General features: G+C 40.0%; 1 protein-coding gene across 1 annotated transcript in view; it reads right to left on the reverse strand.

Moving 5' to 3' along the window:
- LOC140242299 (uncharacterized) overlaps nt 1-9,210 on the reverse strand; it is an 84,329-nt gene extending 75,119 nt beyond the window's left edge. Inside the window, exon 1 of the mRNA XM_072322042.1 lies at nt 8,501-9,210. Within this exon, the coding sequence (XP_072178143.1) occupies nt 8,501-9,025 (525 nt within the window). The 5' untranslated portion in view covers nt 9,026-9,210. The remainder of the gene's footprint in view (nt 1-8,500) is intronic.
- Between the last annotated feature and the right edge of the window lie 16,470 nt (nt 9,211-25,680).

The raw sequence follows: 25,680 nt of genomic DNA on the forward strand, positions 1-25,680 counted from the left end.
TTGATAACAGTTGACTCTAGTTGACATTCTTTGCAGAGACTCCAACTCTCCCACTTTCGACAGGAGATCTCAGGACGAAAGCCAATTTTTGCAAAATCTCCCATTCTCCCGCCTGAGATTGAATTTCTCCTGCCCTGGCTCTGTATCTCCACCCTAGGATGTATTTTTTCCCTCTTGAAATGATCTTTCTCCTGCCCAAATACTTTTTTTTTTAATATGAAATTAAGTTTTATCAAGCCAAAATACATGATTTTTAGTACCATCGTATGTTGAAAAATAAGCCTGAATAGCTCGAGAGAGCATCTAGAGCCCTAGAGCTTCCAGGGCCCTGGACCCTGGCCGCAGGGACTTTGCGCTTTGCGCTCGTGATGTGTTCCTTGTGCACATCAAGTTTGAGTCTCCAGTTTGCTAGGGGTTTCAGGTGGGAGAATCTCCAGATCGGAAGGTGCTTGGGGTTGGAGTCTCTGTCTTTGGCTGTGTATACTTACACAGAGATAAGTGATTAAGCTGTACAGGATTCGTTACAGGAATTCTTGAATATATCTGAACCAGGCCCACTTTTCCCACTACATGAATCCCATGCTAAGGGGTTTTTAAAGACAACCTTCATTAGGCCTGGCCTTTTAATGTACATAGGCAGTAATCTCTCCGCATAGCAGGAAGGTGTTGTCTCTTTCATGTACACGATCCACTGATGAATGTGGAAGATATTTCATGAAAATCTTTTTGTAATGCCACATTTGTGCACTTGTGTATCCCTCATAGGAAACCATGACACCACTGGAAACTTTAACCTAAAAAACATCAACAACAACACCTGTGTAAGAAGCTACTGCTATCTTGTATAATGTCCTGAAATCTTGATACCAAAAAATACCTTTAGGATAGCAACTATCAACTTTAGATGACCTTTGCTATTAAAAAGAAAAATGCAATAACCAGTACAGGTGGATTCTCATTAGCTTGATGATTGCAAAATAGTTCACAATTTTCCTACTTAACCTATGAAATTAGCACATAATGTTGTCATTATGTCTGTCATTTTCGAAGATACAGGCAAGATTTTACATTCTCAATGATCATTTGATACTGCTATATTTTTAATGCACCCATAAAGGTTCACCAAAAAGAGCAATAGTTTAATCATTAAGTTGTCAATCATACCAGCAGCTTAACAGTTTCAATGGAAAATGTCCTGTGTATGCAGCAAGGTATTTGCATCTTTATTAAAAGAATGGTGTTCCACCTTCTAATTGGTCCATTTTCTTTATTCAAAACATGTCACAGAATGATGGATAACTTTCACAAAATCTGGCCGGGACCTACCTAAACACTGTAAACTCTTGTGGCACCAAGACCCACTAAAATTAGGAGAGTGTACGAAGCATGCTGCTCAAAGAAAACTTTGTACATCACGGCTCTGTGCACAGTGGTTTTTAACCCGTTGAGGACGAGTCCCTAGTATACTCGGGCAAGTGTCTATGGGAAATGCGTTTTGTGGCAAAATCAGCCCATCCTGAACAGGTCAAAGACACACAGACCCTGGATTGAAGAGGGCGCAACTGGATGATGTGATGATCGCCACAACCTTCATTACAAAGATCAATAACGTAAAGCTACTGTAAGTGTACAGATATTTCCACGAATGAGGAGCTCAAATACATTTTCACGGGGTGTTGTTTTTGCAAATTGACACGGACACTGTCGTAATTGCACATGCTCTAGTGCATTGCAACATTTTTGTGTGTTGATAAATTCACGATATAGTTATGATTCGCAACATTTGCAAAAATTAAACACTCGCGAAAATAACAGCTAATTACTTAGTAAACTGTCAATCAAAGTAGATCATGGGCACTTATTGTTTTAGTACTGGTTCAAGAATTGCTCACGATTTACCGTACACAGCTGAAAGTTGGTCTGAACCAACCATATCAATCGTGTAGACTGAGATCTAGTCTTACACTTACACAACAATCCATCGACTATCATGTACCTGTCACATACACAAGTCCCCATGGCTACATCACAAGAAAGCAATCCGTATGTACGATTGTAGATGAAAATGTAGGCAGAACCAGTCAGGAATGTATTGGTTGAATCAAGAGACAAACTGAGGTTGACATTATTTCGACCATTTCTAACACAATCACCAAATGAATCACTTTTGTTCAAACGTGCAGAACATGGCAGATGCATATTAACCCTTTGAGGACGGTTTGATTTTGCTACAAGACGCATTTCCCATAGACACCTGCCTGAGTTTAATCAGGACCCGTCCTCAACAGGTTAAGTGTGGGTCCATGCAGAAGCCCCCTGTTGAATCATGGGCCCAGTTTCCCTTTAGTTGATGTGTGTGAAGAGGGTCACTCTCAAGTTCAGCGACAAACTGCAAGGACTCCATCATGTGATTGCCACCGCCCATCTCCCTGCCTGAAAGGTGGAGCAGCTGCACATAGAGGCAACCCAACTCAGCCAGAGCAGCAAACAGCCACCTACACTTCCATCTTCCTCCGCTTCAGGTTTCCAAACTCTCCTTTCCTTTTCCTCCTCCTCCTCCTCCTCTGGCAGAAACTTTTGTCCGGTAATCAGGAAGTGATTTCTCGGCAGCCTGCTTCATCAATGTAAATGGGTGGGTTTTTTTTTTTTTTTCAGTGTTCTGTTTTGTTCTAGTGGTTGCTGTTTTTGTCATATGATCTTACAAGTTTGCTATGCCAACAGATTGCAGGTGGGACAAACAGCCTGGGTTAAACTTTAGAGGGACATCAATGTGCTACATTTCAGCACAAGTCTGTATATTAAAGTGGCAGTGAGACAAATGAAAGTGTTCTTGCAAAGTTCATTCTTCTCATTTTTATTAGCACTATGTATAATTCTTTTACTATCACTTGAGTGCATGCAAGCTGCTTGAAAGCCGCTGCAAATCAAAAGTGAAATGTAAGAAAAATGCTCCTGCGATATGCTCATTTCTTCGGAGTAAATGTCATTTGTGCACCAGGGGTAATTACAATGTTTATTACTGGTTACTGATTGATTAAATTACTTTCACATCAAGATACCATTTGGCAACTTTTTTTTCTTTTGAAACACACTCAACTTTTACAAGAAGATTTGATATTATGGTCAGGGAAGCAAACTAACATAAAACTTAAAGTAATTATACAAATTAATGTAGTAGCAACAGCAACCTCTTTGGAACAGATAGTACGATCAGGGAATTCTGATAAAACCCCACCATTCTCGCATTATTAATCATTCTTGCACCCATACTTGCAGTACTAGCATGTTCCATTTGCATTCAGACTTGCAGAGGCTGTGGAAATGAGATTCTGAACATGAGTCACATGACATCAAGTTGACCCCAAAAGTAAACATAAACAATTTCTAACTTTCAGAAAATGAGATTTTTTTTTTCCCCCTCTCAATGTCTCTAGTGGCAGACAAGGAGACTATGGTTTCAAAGAAGAATGAGAAGGGGAAATAGGAACTGGCTGCAGGGCTAGGTTTTATCAATTCTATGGGATGTTATTTATACAACACTGAGACGGTCGGGCATATGCAACTGTAGGGAAGATGGGGGAATTGGTGACAGAAAATGCTTGCCGATGCAGCAGTGATCATTCGAGAGACGACAATTAGCAAATCCTCACATCTCTCATTCTCTCTCTCCCCCTGCCATCCTTGTCTTTCTCTCCCTTGATCTAGAGCTTCTCTCCTCTTTTAAGTCATTTTTTCTCTCTTTCTCTCTCTCTCTATACCCTGCCTCTTCGGCATGGCAAATTCCTGATCCTCATTTCCCCAGACAAGCAATTCTGAAAACATGGTTTGACTCTTAAAAAGAAATCAAGCGAAAGTAACTTATTTCTATGTGGCTGGAGGCCGCTACATTACAACCATTCTGATTATTACAAGCATACATGTATTATATATAAAATGGGTTGTATAGTAAACTTGCCTGTTTGGCATGTGAGAGAAAGACAGACTTACAGCCAGACGAAAAGAGAGAGGGAGGCCAACAAGAGGGAGCCCTTGGGTAAATGATTCTTCAACATGTAGCATCTACTTGGCAATACAATATGAATGTCTCGGAATCTGAAATATAAGTACACTTGGTGTTTAGCACGACAGGATTATGTGTTGATTTTTAAACGAAGCCCGAACATTATAATACATTATAATGCATTACCATAGCCTCAAAGATATACAGCACGCATTACAAGTGGTAGTACCATCTGATAGATCCCAATAACATACAAATTGCAGATCCAAATGACCCATTCCCATGTCTACTGCTAATAGGCCTATAATTATACCAGGGAGGTGGGCCCACCTCCCTGTACATACACTGTACACTGTACATCACCCACATCACAGGCTAAGGCCAGGGAGGTGTTTCATCTCACCTCCCTGATCAGACTAAACAACTACAGAGAAAAAAACTTCACGATGCAGACTGGGTATCATCCAAGTATGTATTACTATTCTATCCCATCCGATCTCATCTCATACCCATCAAATCAGCCAAGTGCAGGGCCGTGCATGCAGACACATACCAGGACTGGCAAGATGCCCTGGCGACGTCACCAGGGACCCCCCCCCCCCCCCCCACAAGCAAGCCACCAACCCATCCACCCAGCCAGCCATGTGGCTCTTAGGATAAATGCATCATTTTCAGATTGGTGCCAGTAATTATGATAAAATGCGGCTTCCTCATTTACTCTACACTGGGTATCCTTGTATAACACAGGTGGGGAGGCTTTCATAGGGGGTGGAAGAGGAGGACGAGGAGGAGGAGCGGGAGGAGGATGAAGAGAAGGGAAGAATGAGATGATTCATGAAGGAAAGAAAAAATACACGGTGTACATGATGCTGTCAGTGGACACGCGTACTAATTTCTCCTGACTGATAGAGTAAAAGATAGACTTGGTAGACTTGCTGAGCAAATTGATTTTAATATTAGGGAAAGAGAGAGAGAGAAAGTCAAAGGACTATCATTATTTTTAAGACAAATTATTGACACAGATTAAATTGGATGAAGTGATGAAAGCAGTAAATAGAAGGATTTTAAAAAGAGTGTGACTAATGGGGGTCTGTATGGGGAGATCAAATTGTGATGCTATCACTGGTGGATGAAATGATGGATTAACAATTACACAATCAGTTCACAGATTTTGAGAATGGTGAAAAATGAAGACTGAAGACTAGACAGATCATGAAACTAAAAAGCCTTTTTGAGAGGCAAAACACTCTTAACCCACTGAGGACAGTTTGATTTTGCTACATCTTGCATTTCCCATAAACACTTGCCGGAGTATACTCAGGACTTGTTTTCAATGGGATTGCAGAGAAAAATGCGAAGCAAACATTCTGGAAACACAGATGGATGGAGAAAAAAAAAAAAAGAAGGTTACTAAAAGCCACTGAAGTTGGCAAGAAAGAGCAATACTTTGATGTCCACAAAGCTCATGATACAATGGGCATCTGTTTATGGTTGTCAATTTAATTTAATTTAATACTGGCCAAAAGAAAACGTCTAGAGCAAGATGGAATAGCACAACATGTTGACATAGTGCGATGAAGATCATACTCTACTAACAGGAACCTGTAGCAGACACTGTTGTTTTAGTCACAATGATTCTATAGAGAAAAACACTCTTGTACAAGTTATCAAGTGAATATTGCACTGATTAAATTTCAAACTATTCAATGTCATTGTACTAACATCGTTCATCAATCTAACCCTCTGTGTGGGACAGAGAGCATGGCACATAGTAATACTTATCAAACCATCAGAAATTATCAGATGGTATATAATACACTGTAACCAGAGAGGTGGACTTTCCACCTCCCTGCTATAACTTTTGTATAGACCTGCAACAGTACCATACCATTGTACAAGTATACATGGAAGTGGTTTGTACAAATTATCACCACACCATCAATATTTTACCTTGAGGCTAGGAAAGGAATCAATATCCAAATCACTACATACACAAACAGATAAATCAATGCACTGCTGAACACCTAAGAGTTTACAATGCAAACAAGAGAGAAGATTCATACATTCAAGAGCTACAAGTACAGGTATGTATACCATGCCGTGCTGAATATTGATGGACAACTCTTGTGTATGTGTAAAACATCCACACACACTCACAGAATTCAACCAATCAGAGCTTGTTCACTACAAACTACAATATCAGGCAGGAAAGTTTAATTCATTTTTTTTTACCTTGTTATTTGAATTTTGTCAGATCTTTCGTATCAAACTGGATTTATCAATTTCAGAACATGGATAATATATATCTACTGTAAAAAAATATACATATTCCTATTGCTTCATTGTTTTGAGAGTCTACAAAAATTCACAAAATTAACAACTTGCATTATACCGGTATGTAAAAAAAAAAAAAAAAATGCCTCCAATAACATAAGTATTCTTTACATCATCTCCATTGTAGGAAATCACGACAACAATTAGGATTTTGTGTGTACATCTGATCCTCAGTGCATCCAGACAAAAAGGTTGAAATGCTTACCAAAACTTTTGCAGCAGTCATTTAAAAGAACCAGTTACTTTCAAAACTCCTTGCAATTTGATGCAGTGTGTATGATGAAATATCCCATAAGCGCTGATGTCACCTTGCGTCATAGAAATAGTTAGTTTCACTTTGCACATTATGACAATCATTAATTGTAATGCAACCGTCTCCTACACAATAAAATAAAAAAGAGCTATTTTCTGTTTCACCTGCACATTTTGATGATATATTACTTGCTATTGGGACACACAGCATATATGTCAGTATACAATGCTATCAGTCATACAGTCGTCAATATAAAAGTTTTTAAAGACAAAACCTCTCAGCTATAACCATATTGATATGGACTATTGAGTGCGTCACCATATGTGCAGGATAAATTTTTTCATGATATGAGAACTTACAGGGGATTTCCCCAAAAATATATGTGGATTTAGCAAATGAAGAAAAATTCTAAGTGAAACAATCACTAGGCGTTGGGGGAAAAATTAAATGATCAATGTGTTCATTAGTTATGACGATTTGGACTTTGGTTAGAACCTTTTAATGTATTATTTTCTTTAGTACATCACTTTTTGGTTTTCCATTAATAGAACAATGTACACAAAATATAAAAAGAAAGTTCACAATCTTATTTCTTTTTCATGGTAAGTAAATATTCCCTCATCTTGTTACAGTGATACACGACAAGATGATAGTATTCTATCAGTTCAATGTCTTCTCGAGAAGCTAAGTGTACTTTCAATTTTCTTGCAAAATACATGTGAAATTCAGTTTAGAACTACTTTTCCTAATATCATTCAACCATTGTGAAATCAGAAATTGTTGTACAGTTTTATTCTCAGGAGGGTTACACATGAAATAATCCAAACATTTAAACCATTCACATAGCTTTTGAACAGACTGTCATAATTGTCCATATATAATTTAAGTGAGTGTTTCACTATTCATATTTCTGCATTTACAGAATCCACATATCATATTGTTCAATGACATTTTCCTTTGCAGCTTTAAGAAAATTGATTGGAATTATAGACCTTGATAAGCAAGTTACAAACAAGAATTCCAAGTGCTGTAGCACCTTATGTATTATAACTAAACAGATATTTTCATGTCTTCATCCTTATTCAGGGAAAGAAAAAAACTCCACCCAACATAATTCAAATCATGGAAGTTGAATAGAAGCTGATGTATACAAAAGTCTGGGAATAAAAAGCTTACATTGTGCTCTGTCTTATAATACTCTACAGCAAATGTATTAAATGGATATGTGTTCTTTACATCATTACACCAAGAAAGCCCTAAAACTGGGAAAAATCCTCAGAAAACATTCTGGCTCAAAACAGCAATAGAGCTGCATGCACATTATTCAGAATCTTGACAGCTAGACCCTTTTCAATTCCAATTTACCCTCTAAATCCTGATTGATTACAATTTGCCAGGGCACCAAAATTCATGGAGGTGAGTTCTGAACTTGGCACGGTAATCATTTAATTACACCAACATGAATTGACAACCCTGCCGGGCTCTACCGTGAGTCACATGTTCTCTCCCTCTCACTCTCCTAACACGTATCACTCACTCCCCAACCCTCGCATGTCGGTAAGAACGATAGTAGCAGACGATGAATCACGATACAGTCGTTTGGATTCCTGTTTCACAGCAATGGCATGGTACTGTGTAAAGCTTTTGCGGCAACAACAACGAAATCTAAAGTATTCAAAAGCTTTTTTTCTCTCAAAATCCTCTCAGCCTAGAATTTTGAGAAGCTTGGATAGCTGCTTCATGCACAGGTAATCAAGAATATCGCGTCGCAAAAAGAGTTAAATCATCTTTGCTTTATGACAAAAGAGAGAGGGAAACATGAGCAGTGTTGCATTCAGAAGAAGTCGGGCATGCCGTAAATTTTCATGTCGTGCGCAGGATGCGTGAATATTTACTTCATGTCTTATTCTTACCTTTCGAAGAATATCCGGTGTGTTGCTCAAGACTCGGCTATCAGCTGAGGTTCTTCTTTCTCGATATAATCCCCTCGAAAAACTGGGCGAATCTCGATAAACTAAAGGGTATCCTATTCCTAAAGTGGCGTCAGCGGATTCTATGGAGGCAGTGCGGCCGACCCGTCCCATCAACGGAGCACGAGAGTCGGCCGACCCCGCATCGCTCCCGGTCCAATCTACGCTGGGCACCCTCCCGGCTGATAGAGATTCGCGGTTATTCCCTCCCTCTTCATCATCGGATGAGGGTCCGACAAGGGTAAAATAGACAGCCGTACCTCCTTCTTCTCGAAGTCGATCTACGGCCATTAGAAGATCGCTCCGTTGTTCTAAATCTACGACGCCGATGGCGTCGAGATCGTCTGGCCCGATTTGCTTACATGTTTCCAACTCGTCGTAGCCGTTATCCAAGAAGGCCTGCGCGTAGCATAGCATATCCAGAGATCGCAGCCACTCGGTGACTATGTTCCCTTCGTATTCGGCCATTTCGGGCACGAATTCAGCTCAGAAACAGCCCGAATTCTCAGCTCAGAACTTCTGAGTCACTCATGGGCAGCCCACTATGAATCGCTATCAGCTTGACCACTATTATCTCAAGAGCAAATCGGCAAAAGGAAGGGTTGAGGAGAGCTACACGCTCAGCTAATGTAACTGCCAGATTTCTTCTGCCAAGGTTGTATACAGACAGGCGTTCTCACTCCGCATCGCTCCCGGTAGAGCGAACTGCATCTCGTACAGTAGGAGGAATGAAAACGATCGAAGAATGAATGAATGGATGGATGGGTTATTTCGGTACACACGCATGTCGTACGTACAATTCGTTTACGTGTGATTTACTGTGTGTGATTCATGCATAGTCTATCGTCCGCACAGCTTCCTTCATATGCCCTTTGTTGTGAAGACAAAGACTCCAAAGGAACAAAACATCAACATTATACTGTCATAGTTCATATGTACCTAACACAGCTATGTAATCATCAAATTTAGTGCAATGAAATTGACCTTCGGTATTTCTCCTTAGGATTTGGTCTGTGTACAAAGACTAACATCCGGCTGCTCCTCTGCATGCACGTTTTAGCAAAATGCTAAATAGATGCGAGGAACAAGCTGCGCAGTGCTCGAGTGCGCATTGTGAACTACCTGATGTTTTGAGGAAATTTGTGACCTTGTGAAAAAAAACAACCGTTACACTAGTCAGCAGGAAAGAAACATATACGTATTATTTAATATATAGATTAGTTACTTATTGATTAATTGGCGATAAAGTCTTTATTCTGTCATGTTGTTGAAGAAAGACATCCCTCAATTAATGCTCTCTTTTTTCTTCTTAAGTGTTGTTTGAAGGGTTAAACTCTTTTTGTCATGTCACTAAGGGGGAAAAACGGAATTTGTTGTAAATTCTGCATTCTCCTTACTTGTCACCGAGCTTCTCATTAATTTGCCAAACCTTGTCAAACCATCTATGTGTCGATGACAATGCTGCTTTTGTTGTTACTGCTGTTGCTAAAGCTAATGTTCGAAGATGTTAGATTAGTAATGATGATTTTCAGGTTACAGCAGATTTGCTACTCTGAGAGTGATTTACAGCAAGAAATACATGTTGTACTACAATTTCATTGATCAAATAGTATTACATAGATGATCTATTAAAATATCTGTTTGTTTGTTTGTTCATTTTTTTTTTGTGTAAGACCTGATCGTGCTTCAGAGGTTTCATCCACTAAGAGCTTTACAGAATTATGTTATATGTCTCTTATTAATATACCATATAGACCAATTCAGTTTCGTGCTGAATGCTGATGATGTATTTCTTATTGTATGACTCTACTGTGTCGATTTTGAGTTATAATCTACATGTTGAAGTGAACGGATTTCTTTCTTTTTTCAAACCGATGAATTATCAAAGAAGAGCAATTTAACGCAAAGTCGAGTCGCATTTAGATTTCTCTTTGACTATATGGCAGTGTATGGGGTGATAGATCGATATCTTGCCTTAACCCCTTCCCGTGCCCAAGAGTTATGTGCACACAGTTCACACACAAGCCTATGGAAAGCAATTCAATCTGGCATGCAAAGGGTTAAAGCAGTCGATGAGACCACAGAAAGAAAACAACAACATCACCATACCCCTTCATGTATGATTATGACTTTGATTCCATTGATGTAGTTTTCCAGTCTTCAGATAAACTTTAGCGGGAGATCGTTGGACGGACTATTCATCTGTGATCGATTTTCACATTTAACTCTTCCATTGAAATATTTTCGATCTGTTTGCGTGCGATATAATTTTGAGTAGGTGGTCAGGCAAGGGTTAAGGGAAACTAGAGAATCTCACTTGTGTCATCGTCTCTTGATTTCATGCACGGATGGTTCACGCGTGACTGGAAGAACATCTACAGCAGAAAGTATGCAACGAGGTGGATTTCAAAATAATGATGACAGTGCTACGACCATTGGACCCTGCATATTGTGGTCAACATAATTTACGTCACTAGACTTTCTACTTACATCCAACAACAGCCAGGTAATAACATACTGTTGTATTCAATCATTATTTTTTTCTTTCTTTCTATTTTTTTTTTCTCTCTCGAATTCGTCTGACGTTTGAATTGTATCATTTTCATCCGACTCACGCAAATAATGGTTACAGGAGTGGGAAGGGGTCCGCAGAACACGGACATCACAATAACTCTAATGGATCTTTCTCAAAACAGCAACACATCGCGCGGTGATGAATTGTGTTCACCTGTTCAGTGTTTATACCATTGTGTCGCGGTTCGTTGGATATGCTTGATGTGCCGACACTCCATCGGCAATACAGGGATCAGGTGATGAGAATGTCAACAGTATACCGCCACACTGCATGAAGGGCGCCGCCATACAATTACGTATACTTTTGATGGAAGAGGAGGAGAGGAGCTTAAAGGACAAGTTCATCCGAATTTTGTGCGGATTGAGTGAATACAACGACATTAGTAAAGCAAATCAGTGAAAGTTTGAATAGATTTGGACAATCCGTTCAAAAGTTATGAATATTTAAAGTTTTGATGCAGCCATCGCTGGATTAGAAGACTACGACAGTCTGTGACGTCACTGCAGGAAACGGTATAAAGAAAATATAAAAGGAATTCAATAAATGTTCATATTTCCAGCAAAATGAAAGAGCACTCGACTTGCATTTTTCAGAAATTAAAGAATAATATTGCCCCTAACACGTGTCAGTAAGAAGCCGAGGGAATGTAAGACTTTTCATTATATGTATATAAAAAAATATATAATTTGTGGAATTCTCACATAAATAAAAGAAAACAACAGTTTTCGTATCTAAGTCAGTTGCAAATAGGTATACGTCATCGGTATTTTCAGTGAGCACATTGGTTATAAGACTATAATATGACATCGGTGGGACCTAAAATCGTGTTTAGAATATGGGAGGTGGCGGTTGAGTCTCTGTATGGAAGGGGGCTCAGATAGTTGGGGTGTGTCAATCGCGAAACGTGATAAATCTTCTTCTTTTTTTTTTTTTCTTTTTTTTGACGGATTCCTGGAAACTGCAAAAAACTACATGACTTCGAAAGAAGTTCACCATGACCGTATAATATTATTTGATTACTGTACAATCTCAGCAATAATTGCATTATACAATGTATGATATATTTTGACGACATTGTCCTGATCATTATCCCGTTTTCGGGATCAAAGAGAGAACTGGTGCGTGGTATGATCATTTAAGACGAATTTGCTACTATCTCGATAGATATTCATGGATGACTATGACTGATTACTTTACGAATGAAGCATTGTGATATTTGTGTCGTCCTGTGCATAATACAAGAATATTATAATATTGTTTGTTTCACGTGATCTGCTTTCGCGATCTGCGCGTTATCTTTCGTGCAGACGTGCATGTTTTGTTTTGGATTTTGTTTTGTTTTTCTAATGAAGGCATCTATACCCATTGATGTCATTGCTTTTACACATTGATGCCGACCAATCTCTTCGATATATCTTCCAACCTGTACACGGACTACCTGACTCAACTGCCGTCGCGAAGTCACGCCTGATCTGCGGAACCAAAATCGGGCAATTGTTTTCGCGCGCACGCGCTCACAGACCAATAAATCCTTCGTATTGTTGTTCGCAGCGCCATTGCAGATTTAGGTCTATTGTGTCTCTCAGGATTTGGTCTTGATTAGCATTCCACCAGCTTGCTAAGATCTTGTCATCCATTTATTGAATGATGTCACCAACCTGGTTTTACACCCATCGCCAAACAAGCGTGGCGTTATTACAAAAAACGGACCGGGTACGCATGACTGCGTGAGGGTTTCACTCGAAGATGTCGGGGGTCTGTTTTGTTTGGTTCTGTGTGTGTGGGTTTTTTTTTTTTTTTTTTTTTTTTACGGAGAGCAAATATGTTATAAACGATCGATACTTTACCGAAACAATTTGGTTAAGACTTCCTTATTTCCACTAAAGTTATCGTCGTTCTGATCCGTAGGCTCTACATGATTTATCGCTGTCATGTTTATTCGTAGACCATGTCCAATTTAGTTGCCCATGGCAAGGCTGGTTTCCGCTATTCTTTATAGAGAGAACAAAATAATGGGGGTAATGGATATTAGCTGCTACAGGCGTACATGGGGAAAACAAAACAAAAAGAAAGTTATCTGCCATAATTGTAACCAGTCACTATAGCAGCACGACAAGTCAGAGCAGTCACCAACTGATTTCGAAAACATTCAAAAACAATGTTCGATATCCGTTTGTTTTTTTCATTGAAATATTTAAAACTATTCTCAGTCATATCAACCCTTTATGGTTGACAGTGTAATATCGATAAGAGTTCACATGTGGAATTTCTGACACTGCTTAGAATTTTCGTCTATAATCCCACTGCTGAGCATCGATAAGCTCGTATATACGTGAGTTATGTAATTTGGTTTGACAACTAAGCTTATCAATGAAGCATAAAACTGTAATTTATCACCTTTTTTTTTCAAACATAATACTTATCCATAGATGACAATCATGATATCGCTTGTTTTTAAATACCCATCGATGCCGCGACGTAGGCCGACAAGAGACATGTAACACTGCATTTTACAAGTGAATGCATCCACACATCTAGCGAAATGTTATCGGTCAATCCATTGCTCGTGAACGGTAGAATTTGTGTGACTGATCGATACTCCCACATTCGGTGATTATCACCCCTTTGTGAACACTCACAATGTCGATCAAAGCCTTTTACGCGGATGAGAATGTTGTTGTGCCGCTAGTCTCTTTTCATCCGGTGTTGATTTTTATCCAGCAAACAAAGCCCACAAGCAAAAATCATCCGTGTCCGTCTACAAAGATATGAATTGCGCACATTAATGCTGTAAAAGAAGTAAAGGAAAATCCTAAGGAACGCATTATTGCATGTTTTGATATTTCATAGTGCTCGGATACCGTAAAGGTTATTGCAGATTTACACGGAGTGAAAGCTGAAATTTCACGTCTGTGAGCTGGTAAACGGGACAACCGGGGAAAGGTGATAACTGAATGCTTTTAATAACCCGCGTTATCTTATAGTAACCCTCGCTTTTTGTAACGATGGACCAGTTATAGACAGACATTAAAACTAATATTCCGTTGGAAACTTGTGATCCAATTTGGACTTGTCCTCGTGTAGACAAAGTGGGTGGGCCTACTTTTGATAACCTGTCAAGGTGTTTTTGCATTCAGCTTGTCATTTATGCATTACGCTGTAATTGTACGTGATGTTGGCCACTGGAAATTGACGAAGCCTCATAGCAAATAACATTTGATATTTTACACAAAATTAAAACAAGAAATCCCATAACTAAAGCGTCACAGTAAAACTTAAAAGCCCGTTAGCAGTGTTGCGTTTTCAATGAATATAAATGATCGGCTCAAGGAATACTTGGTAACGTACAGGGCCTTGGTGAGGGGCGGACCTAATATTACGCCTTCATTCTGCAAGATGTATAGGCCTACAATCCTGCGTGCTCTTAGTTTGAAGACCGACCGTCCTTAGGGGCAATCATAATCAAATGCCGATTACTAGTACCGGTCGTACATGTACCATTATAGTTCTAAGACGATAGCCATTATCTCCGGCGAGCTAAATCTTCTACAGCCCGACGGACTCCATAACGGTATTATGGATTATTGTAATCCTATTAAGTAATCCACTCGGCACCCGCGCGTAATTACCCCGTATAGTTCCAACGTGATTGCCGAGTTCGTTGTGTGTTACACCCACGTGCGCACTTTACACCTGCTCTCTCAAGATTTGCTCAACTGCTTTTTGAAGGAGAGGGAAAAAAGGAGAGGGAAAGAGCTTAGGGGTCCGCTACATGATTTCTTTTATATTACAGTGAGTAAATCGCATTGCTCTGACCATGAAATGTGACATGGCTAACATGCTTGGCCCAACCACTAGGATCTCTATGACAGTTACATAGAGACGAAAAGATATTAAAATACTGAGAACATCTATATGCACAGACCCACAGAGATCAAAGTGCCCAACACTGATACAAGTGCATGTATAAGGGTTTTCCCAATAGAGGACGCTGTTCATTTGGTCATATCATAAGTCGCACCCACAATAGAGTTCTGTGTTGTATACCAAGGAGGTACTACAGTGCGTATCAAAAAAGGTAATCCAACATTGGAGGGTTACTATTTCATAATTGTTAGCTATGGAGAGCTCAATGTTAGTTGTATCGAAAGGGGAACTCTTCCTCTTTCAATTGATACCTAATTATGTCGACAAATGTCATGCATGACTGAGCACATGAACTTTAAAAACAGCAATAGCAAATTGCACTTTTTCCAAGTTTGCGTGTTATTGTGAAGGAACAGTGCATGGCATTGTCTAACTGCATGGATGAGATCTGTCAATGAAAGTGGCCAAGTAGGCCACCATCTACGAATGCAGGTTTGTGTTTAGGGTCTTTTTTCTAACATTTGATGGTCCATAACCTGTAACATGGCCATCTGTCCAATAACTTGGTCGCTCCCGCAGAGGCCAACCCACACAGTCCACTTTTCTCTGTTCATATTCAACACATATCTCGCAGCGACAAACCATGCCTTGAATATGAAGAGACAAAAATGGAAAATGATTTAGTCTTTATGAGAAGGACCAAGTTATAGAAAATGTGGTCATGTTGAAGGTTATGAACCATAAAAGGTTAGAAGAAACCCTAAACACGAATCTGCAGTCGTGCAGGCAGGCCTGATGATTTGAACACTTTCATCGACACATCTCATCCATGCAGTGAGACATGCATTATTCCTTCACAATTTGGAAAAAGTGCAAATTGTCATTGTTGTCTTTAAAGTTCATGTGCTCAGTCATGCATGACATTTGTCAGCATAATTAGGTATCAATGGAAAGAGGAAAAGTTCCCCTTTCCATACAACTTACATTGAGCTCTCCAAAGCTGACAATTATAAAATAGTAGCGCTCCAAATTTGGATTACCTTTTTTTGACACGCATTGTAGTACCTCCTTCGTTATACCAGAACCATGTAAGTATTGCTGTATGTACATGCATAAATAGTTCCGAGATAACCATTATAGCGTTAGTTAATGTCTCACACCTGTAAATGAAAATACAATAGACCATCCCGAGCTTCATCACTTTTTTCGTAAGAAAGATAAACCTGTAAGAATAAATGATGATGATAATAATAATAATAATAATAACAACAATAATAAAAGAATAACAAATACGCCGTAGACAAGTCTGTCAAAACCTCACTATTTAGGTGCGTTTAATTGATAAGTGGGTCCCGCTACAAAATGCACCTCATTTGGAACTGGACATTGTGTTCTTTTAGAGTTAGGGGAACTATATTAATCAGAAACACGAAAAATTATTGAGTGATAAAGCCGAAATTATGGACCTGAGAGCGGAGTTTGAGCAGATAATCCCTCTTGCAAACTTCAGGTAAAATAAAAATAAGAGTAAAAGTAAAATAGAGTAAAATAGAATAAAACAGAGTAAAATATGTTGGCCTACTTTGATGTGAAACTCAACAGACACTGAGTCTTTCGTGTATTTGTATAAATGAATATATAATTTTTATTTCTAACACGTGTGTCTATAATGGAAAATGATAGGTAAACCTCAAACGGGAAATTTCTTATATAATACTACAAAGTTCACTTCAGGCACCTCTGGCAAAACGCATGCATAGGGCCTATAGTGTTCTTTGAATCGTTTGCGATATTAGCTATAAATCACGGACACAAATTGCGTTCGCCATATCATTTTGATCGCACAAGGTCGACAATGCAAGACAAAATTGGTGAACAATAGCCATTTTACATCACCCTATTCCCTTTAGAATTAAGAGGAATGGTTTTAAAAATCACATTTTAGGGCGCATCTAAGACTGCAATGTTGTTGTTTTGTTGCATTTTTTTTATCAAGCTTTTATGATAGTTTTGGGAGAAAAAAAAGTTACGAACAAAAAAAAATTATGATTATGTTCTTCATCTCCTTCCTAATCATTCCTGTCATATTATAAACATTGTTATTATTGCCAATTTTAGTACATCATTAATATTATGATTCATAACGCTGTCAATACTATCATAATTACTTTCCTTATAGTCATATTTTCGTTATTTTGGAGTTTAACGTAGATCTATGTATGGAAGGGTAATTCACCTATATCATAATTGCATTATTATACTAATAATCGTTTGCTGTGTGTGCAAAAAACTGTCACAAACACTCGGGGGAGGGGGAGGAGCCCCACTCAGGAAAGACGACTTTCGCTGATAGAAAATGAAATTATAAGAGTTCAATGAAATGACTCGGCTATCACTAAATACTTTGTATCGGAAATAGTTGCAGGATTATGATGTGTGATTTAGACTACAGCACCGTTTACTCAGAGCAGAGGCATAATAGGGTCCTATATAATATGGGCGTATAGTGTCATGGGGCAGTGGCTGCCACTTTGAAGCTTAGAAGAGCTACAAAAATTCGATATTCGGGTTGTACTCATTACCCATACAAAAGAAAGATACCAGTACCTGTGTTAACTGCCTCACATTCTTACTACGGATTACACGAGAAACCACAAAGGAACCTGAAAATAGGAGTCTTAGACAAGGAGGGATGGGGCCAAAGTAGGACCAAGTCGTTATTGATCGGTCCAGTTGCTCCGTAGAATGCGAAAACGCTCTCCCAAGGCTGCATAAAAAGAAACATCATGAACTGTGATCCATTGCAGAAACAGAATCTATCACAGAATATGATGTTGAACATCATGTCTTGATGTGTCAATTTAACACTATTTACAAAGAATGTCTCCCCTTCCGTGGCCGATGGGATTTCAACTTTGGTCTGGCCATTACATTACATTTCAGAGCAGTGGTTGGTATTACAAACTAAAATGTCATTCTTTCCTTTCGGAAAGAAAGAAAAACCCAAATTAAAAAAACAAAACAAAAACAAACTAAATGATATAGGCCTACTTGTATAAAACGGCAATACCCGCGTACACTAACGACCATGAAGAGGTTTGATAACATTTCTGCTGATATAACTGTTATTCCCCGAAAAATCTAGAAATATGTTTCAGTTTTATTGCACTGTTTTTCTCGAACTTGAATATCACTTCTAGCAGGGAGGTGAGACTGTCAACTCCCTGCTTCTATAGGTACTGTTAGAGCGGTAGTAATTTATATTGTACATGTATCTTTATGTAATGTCATGTCATGCTGTATTATGATGTGCAGAATGATATATTTCTGCAACGGCACAATGTCTGAAATTTAACATTTCAGGAAATCTTCAACTCAAGATTAGGTAAACTACGCTTTCAAAATGCTATAAACCTCACGGAATATTATGCAACTTGCGTTAATTGTGCAGGCCATTTCATTTGCCTATCAACCTGCCACCCAGTGGATTTTCAGTACCCCTAAAAGCTTTTTGAAAAGAAAGGGTACATTTTTCTTAGCACAACAATGAAAATTTGGTCGAAATTGAATGAAAAATAAGGAAGTTAGGACTTACGACATTTTGAAGTTGAACAGTTCTTGAACAGTCAAATACAATATGCAAATAGTAAAGTGATGATGTCATCCCCTCACAACTTTCCATATAGTTTACACACAAAATTTTGAAATTTCCAGTTTTTCATTCAAACGCAATTACGCCCAATCGCAGTCTCAGATCCTGAGGTGAATTTGAGTGATCATCATTCTGAAGTTATTCAACCATACATATATTGTTTTACACTTCAATAACAGAAACTTGGAATTTCCGCATATTTCCTTGACACGACCAACTTATTTGCATAAATATTGATATCAACTGCACGAGAGCTGTTCTGCAGAAATTAGCAAAACTGCATAATATATTTCATAACATCCCTATTTTGTTTATATCCAATTATCATCATACTCATTTTCACCTTTGTACTCTAAGATTTTCCTCTTTCTAATCAAAATGAATTATAACTGGACTGGAATTCCTCCGTAGATTTTCATCAGTTTTCTATTCTTGTTTGGTAGAACCTTCAAAATTCCAAACCCCGCCCACACGTACAATGGCAGCTCAGGGCTTCTCTCGTGTTTACAATCATTGGAGTACTAAACACTGTAAATACTCCGAACTAAGAGCGTCTAATGCCCTCTTGAGGGGGATAAGATTCACGGACAATCAAAATATTGATGGAAAACAGAAGACGGGACGACGAGAGCACAAAGTCACACCCCCTTTGGGAGTTTTGGCTGAGGTGAAGGGGGACGAATCAATGTCCGAGTTGATACAACATTGACGATGTGTGTTGGATTACTGTTTATATTCGATCGATCCCGATGATCGATCGCACTTCTCGATTCCGGCAAGCGTTAAAGGGAATGTGTGATACCTGCTTTGAAAAGGAAGAAGAATAGTGGGGCAGATATGTGAAAAAGATGCTCACATTCGGCGGAAAGTATGAAATTTTGCATATAGGGGTATTTTGAGGCGCTGATTTCAAAAATTGCCGGATCCAAGAGATCTGGCCACGGGGTCGCCGCCATTTTGAATTCCAATATGGCCGCCGTCAAAGATCCCTATCTTCAGTTCTGAATGACATTAGCCATTGGAATTTGATATATAAAAGCATGGTGATATGATGACTTCAATAACAGACTTATTTGATATGTCTGACAAGCTGCACGGCAGCCAATTTGAAATTTTATACATATTTGCCATGTTGGAGTGTTGAAAATCTCTATCTCGGGTTTGTAAATTAGGCTACCTGATTGAGCGCGCGTTTGTAACTGATAGAGTGCGCGCTGCTGTATTTACATTGTGACGTCAGTGAAAGGTGCATTATACTTCCTTTTTGCTGCACTTTTTGACATGCCCGTGAATGTTAGTCGTGATGCTTGTCTTCGTAGCCACATTGGAATTCAAAATAGCAGACATTGCGTTTGTCAGACACATCACATCAGTTAATACTTTAACTCAGTATGTTAAAATACTTGTTTACACCTAATTTCAGGGTCACTCACCACTTAGAAATCGAGATAGGGATTTTGAATATTTCGTAGAGGCGGCCATATTGGAATTCAAAATGGCGGCCATTCGATGTTTGTCAGACACTCCAAATCAATCTGTCATCAAATTCAATGTGTCAAAACGCTCATGTGTACCAAATTTGGGTGCCACAGGTCATTCAGAACTGAAGATAGGGATCTTTGAGTTTGTTTTGTGATGGGGGCCATATTGGAATTCAAAATGGCGGCCGATCCCGTGGTCAGATCTCTTGGATCCGGCAATATTTGAAATCAGCGCCCCAAAATACCCCTATATGCAAAATTTCATACTTTCCGCCGGATGTGAGCATTTCGACCAATTTTTGCTACATATCTGCCCTACTAGAAGGAGAAGAAGAAGAAGAAGAAGAAGAAGAAGAAGAAGGAGAAGAAGAAGAAGAAGACGTCGTCGACGACGACGACGACGAAGAAGAAGAAGAAGAAGAAAAAGTCATCCTAATATAATGCGTATAAATTCGGTGGGAGACGTACGGATTTTCAGTGATTGCAATGTTCGCAGGACAATTCAATTCATTTATCATACTTGAGTTGGAACAAAAAATCTACCCTTTACTTTGGAACAAGTATTGACGGATTTCATCTTGAGATATTTCGTGCGGTGTGAGTTCAAAAACTGAAGATGAATGGAATGAAAAATCGAACTCATCTGACACCCCTGCCATCGAAGACGGATAGATTAGCCGCTATCACTTATGGCCAACCTAAGTCATGTAGAGGCACACGTGTACACGCATTCATCCCGAACACACAGACTTAAAAATATCACATTTCAACCATCACCATTACCACTGTCAAGCTACTACATTACCATCACTAGAGAAGGAGAAGAAGAAGAAGAAGAAGAAGAAGAAGAAGAAGAAGGAGGAGGAGGAGGAGGAGGAGGAAGAGGAAGAGGAGGATGAAAGGGGGAGAGTCTGCAGTCATTGTTTTTGATATTCGACTCTGGTGGGATCAGACATTTTCTTGACTTTATCGCAAGATGGCGTCAGTCATAACTGACATCGCTTGTGGATTGAGTACTAAGATAAGGTACCTACTTGATTGTGACGGTCTGCTGTTATCCCTATAAAGCCCAAGCTGTTGTGTTTACAGATATTCAGATTTACAGTACGCATAATATTCATAAAGTGTGTAGACACCCTGACATTCATTATGTAACCTCATTATGTAACCTCTGTGTATTAGCATGCATGTGCCTCAGGTGTCAGCATACATTCCAATACCCCACCTATTGAAACTGTTCTTATATACATGAGTGCATGTCTGGAGACAGACAGTTCTGCAATAAACACCCGAGACGTTAACTGCCACGCCTTTTCTGTTCCTTCCTTATTTGCAGTCCTAAGTTTTGTTACTTGTAACCCACGATACAACATAATTTCTGGCGACGAGGATGGCGACGAGGATGAAGCTGTTTCACTTATAACTGTTGAATTTCATTCCTGACTTCAGTTCAGTTCTAGCCAAAATGTCTTCGATACCTCCACCCTCATTTTTCTTACAACACCCTGGTAACCCACCGACTCCTTGGCCATTATGGAAGCAGCAGTTTGAAAACTATTTATTGGCATCAGGGAGTGATACATTTCAGCCCGAGAGGAAAAAGGCGCTTCTGTTACATTGTTTAGGAGCAGAGGGACAGAGAATCTTCTACTCTTTGAACACTGGTACGGCGTCTGCGTCAGAGCCACGCCTTACTGGAAATGCGTATCAGACAGCATTAACAGCAATTGAAGCTTACTTTGTTCCTCGCATCAATGTGGTCGCTGAGAGGTACAGATTCAGACGACGCAGGCAGAGGGCTGATGAGACTGTTGCGCAGTACGTTACAGCCTTAGAGGAATTGGTCAAACACTGCGCTTTTGGGGACTTGAAAGACGAAATGATTCGTGACCAGGTTGTGGAAGCATGTGTTAACCCCCGTATACGTGAAAGATTATTACTTGAACCCGATCTGACACTACAGAAAGTCCTCGACTGCAGTAGATGCATCGAAGATGCACAGCGAGATTCCAAAGCGATGACTCAAGGACATCAGGAAAGTCAGAACGTTCAAAAGCTATTCAAGCAGAAAAGATGGGGAAAACAGGGTTCGGAGGTTAAACAGAGCAGGAATGAGAAGGAACAGAAAACACAAGGTAGTTGCAGAAACTGTGGAAGCAAGGACCATGCGACATATGACCGCACATGCAGAGCAAAAGGTACCAGATGCCTCAAGTGTCACAAAACAGGACACTGGGCTCGAGTTTGTCGTGCAGGACGGAGTATTCGTGAAGTTCAAGACGAGTCAGAAGTCTTAACTGTCGGAACGTCAGAACAAGTCCTTAACGTCAACACAAACCCGGCCAGTTCCATTAAGTGCATGGTGCGGATCGCAGGGACAGTTGATTTACAAATGACAGTCGACACTGGTTCAAGTGTTTCTATCATTCCGAGCAGCGTTTACGAGAAACACTTTGTGAAGGAAGCATTACAGCCAGCGCGAGTAAAGTTGTCTGACTACTCGAAAGCCGACATCCCCGTTCTTGGAACTTTCCACACCACAGCTAAAGTGGGCAGTCGACAAGCAGTGGCTACGTTCTATGTCGTTCACAGAGGATCTATGCTTCTAGGGATGGACCTCATTGACAAATTGGGTCTGCAGATCCACGGCAGCACAGTCCAGGCCGACATTGACCGCGTCGAAGCAGACAACGGTGAGGTGCCTATTTCGTCGAAGTTCTGCCAGCTGTTCTCATCAGGCTTGGGAAAAGCGAGAAACTTCAAGCATCGCGTCAAGGTGAAAAGCGATCATATTCCAGTTCAGCAGAAACTACGACGATTACCCTTGTCAGTAAAGGAGAAGGTCTCGCGGGAGTTGCAGCGGCTCGAAAAGGAGGATGTGATCGAGAAAATTGATTCTAGTGAGTGGGTCTCGCCCATCGTTGTCGCCGCAAAGAAATCAGGTGATATTCGTTTGTGTGTAGATTTGCGCGAGGTGAATAAGGCAATTGTTGTCGATAGCTATCCATTACCGGATATTGGAGAGCTATTCTCTGAGCTAGAAGGATCCACTGTGTTCTCTAAGATGGATTTAGCATCTGCATACCACCAACTCGAGCTGGACGAAGAGAGTCGTGACCTCACAGCGTTCGTCACTCATGATGGATTGTACCGCTTCAAAAGAGTTTGTTTTGGATTGGCATCAGCACCGTCCACCTTCCAGAAGCTCATGAGTACGATCCTAGCAGGACTTCCAGGAGTTCAGTGTTACCTAGATGACGTCATTGTGTACGGCAAGGACAGGACAGAGCATGACACTAGATTGAACAAGGTACTTACCAAACTGCAAGATGCTGGTTTGCGTTTGAATCCCAGTAAGTGTCAGTTTCACTTGTCAGAACTCAGTTACCTAGGGCACTCTGTGAGTAGCCATGGTTTAGCGCCTGATGATAGGCATGTCAAGGCCATAGTTGAAGCTCCCAACCCGACAGATGTGGGTCAACTCAGATCAGTGTTAGGTTTGACGAATTACTATGCAAAGTTTGTACCTAACTATGCCACGGTTGTAGAACCAATGAGAAGATTGTTGTGTAAAGACGTACCTTTTGTATGGGGACCAGAACAACAGGAGGCTTACGACCAAATCAAGAGTACAATTGCACAAAGAGTTGTTCTTGGCTTATTCAATCCAAACTTACCTACCATAGTCACAACAGATGCCTCCGATCATGGGTTAGGAGCACTACTTAGCCAGGTCAAAGGGGGGCAGGAAGTTCCAATAGCTTTTGCCTCCAGGTCGTTGACATCTGCTGAAAGAAAGTACTCCACAGGTGAAAAGGAAGCATTGGCTTGTGTTTGGGCATGTAACAAGTGGTACACTTACCTTTGGGGTAGACATTTCGTACTCAGGACTGATCATAAGGCTTTGGTTACCATGTTGAGTACTAGGCATGGGCGTAAATCCCGGGGGGATGGGGGGGATATATCCCCCCCACTTTTGAAGGAGGGGGGATGGCCTGTACAAATATCCCCCCCTGAAATTCTCCCAAGAAAAAGATGTAGGAACAAAAAAAAAAAAAACAAACAAAAAGAAATGTGGTGATATTGATTTCAGCATTATGGACTATTGCATAGCCTAAAATCTAGGCGGAGAATGCAGTTATTGTTTTTGTAATTTACTGTTAAGCTAAACGTATGATGCAGCGAGATAATAATTGTCTTTGCCAAGCGATACATCTGATGCGGCGAGACTACGAACAGTGGACGCATCTACCGCGTCCGTTAGGCGCCACGATCGGTGGCAGTTTTTTTTGTTGTTTTTTTCGTATAAGAAGACTGCCACCGATTAAAAAAAAATAAGAAAACAACGACAAACAACTGGATCATAGGCGGTGTATTCGCGCGCATCCACTGTTCGTAGTCTCGTCGCATCAGACCAGCTGCATCCCCACCTATAGGTTATAGGCTACATACTGTAATGCATGAGCCATGACGTTCGCACGCCCGCCTCGTGACGAGAGCATAACTGCTGAACAGTGCTAGCAGCGCTCGTGTACTTCTCTCGCACACCAATTGCATGCGGTGGCGTATCTAGGGGGGGGGGGGGGGGGGCAAGGGGGGGGGGGGCAAGGGGGGCACGTGCCCCGAGCGCCACTCCTTGGGGGCGCAAAAAAAAAAAAAAAAAAAACGAAGAAGAAGAAGAAAAAAATTAAAAAATAACAGAAGAAGAAGAAGAAGAAACTCGCCCGGAAGGGGGGGGGGGGAGGGTGGGCAGAAAACCAAATCAAAGAAGATAAAAACAAAACATGATGATGACGCGGACAAAATGACAATTTTCATTGCGTTCACACAAGAATTCCATGTTCTGTAAACTGAAATACAAAAATTTTCGGCTCGCTCGCCAAAATTTATATAAAAAAAGAAGGTAAGAACAAAACGTGATGATGACGCGGACAAAATGACAATGTCTATTGTGTTCACACATGTCATTTTATATTTAGCAGGCAAAATGTTTCACGGAGCAGCGGCTGCAATTTCTTTCGTTCTGAAGCGATCGCCAATTGGTTTAAAAGAAGGCGCCAACGGTTTCGAACATACGGGGGGGGGACGCAAAAAAAAAAAACCAAATCAAACAAGATAAGAACAAAACGTAATGATGACGCGGAAATATACAAATTTCGGCTCACTCGCTCGTACTAATTTAGAGTATTTTTCCAAGTCCTCAGTTTGTTGGTATAAATCGTTATCTATAAGGCCGTCACTATATCTTGATTAAAATTGTATAAAAAGATGTAATAAGCAAAAATGACAAGAGTTCTATGTTTTGTAAGCTGAAATACGAAAATTTTCGGCTCGCTCGCCAAAATTTATCAAAGAAAAAAAAAAAGAGATAAGAACAAAACGTGATGATAATGCGGAAATAGGCCTATACAAATTTCGGCTCACTCGCGCGTACTAATTTAGGGTATTTTTCCAAGTCCTCAGTTTGTTGGTATAAATCGTTATCTATAAGGCCGTCACTATATCTTGATTAAAATTGTATAAAAAGATGTAATAAGCAAAAAATGAC

The sequence above is a fragment of the Diadema setosum genome, chromosome 19 (genome assembly GCF_964275005.1).
Source record: "Diadema setosum chromosome 19, eeDiaSeto1, whole genome shotgun sequence".
Taxonomy (NCBI): domain Eukaryota; kingdom Metazoa; phylum Echinodermata; class Echinoidea; order Diadematoida; family Diadematidae; genus Diadema; species Diadema setosum.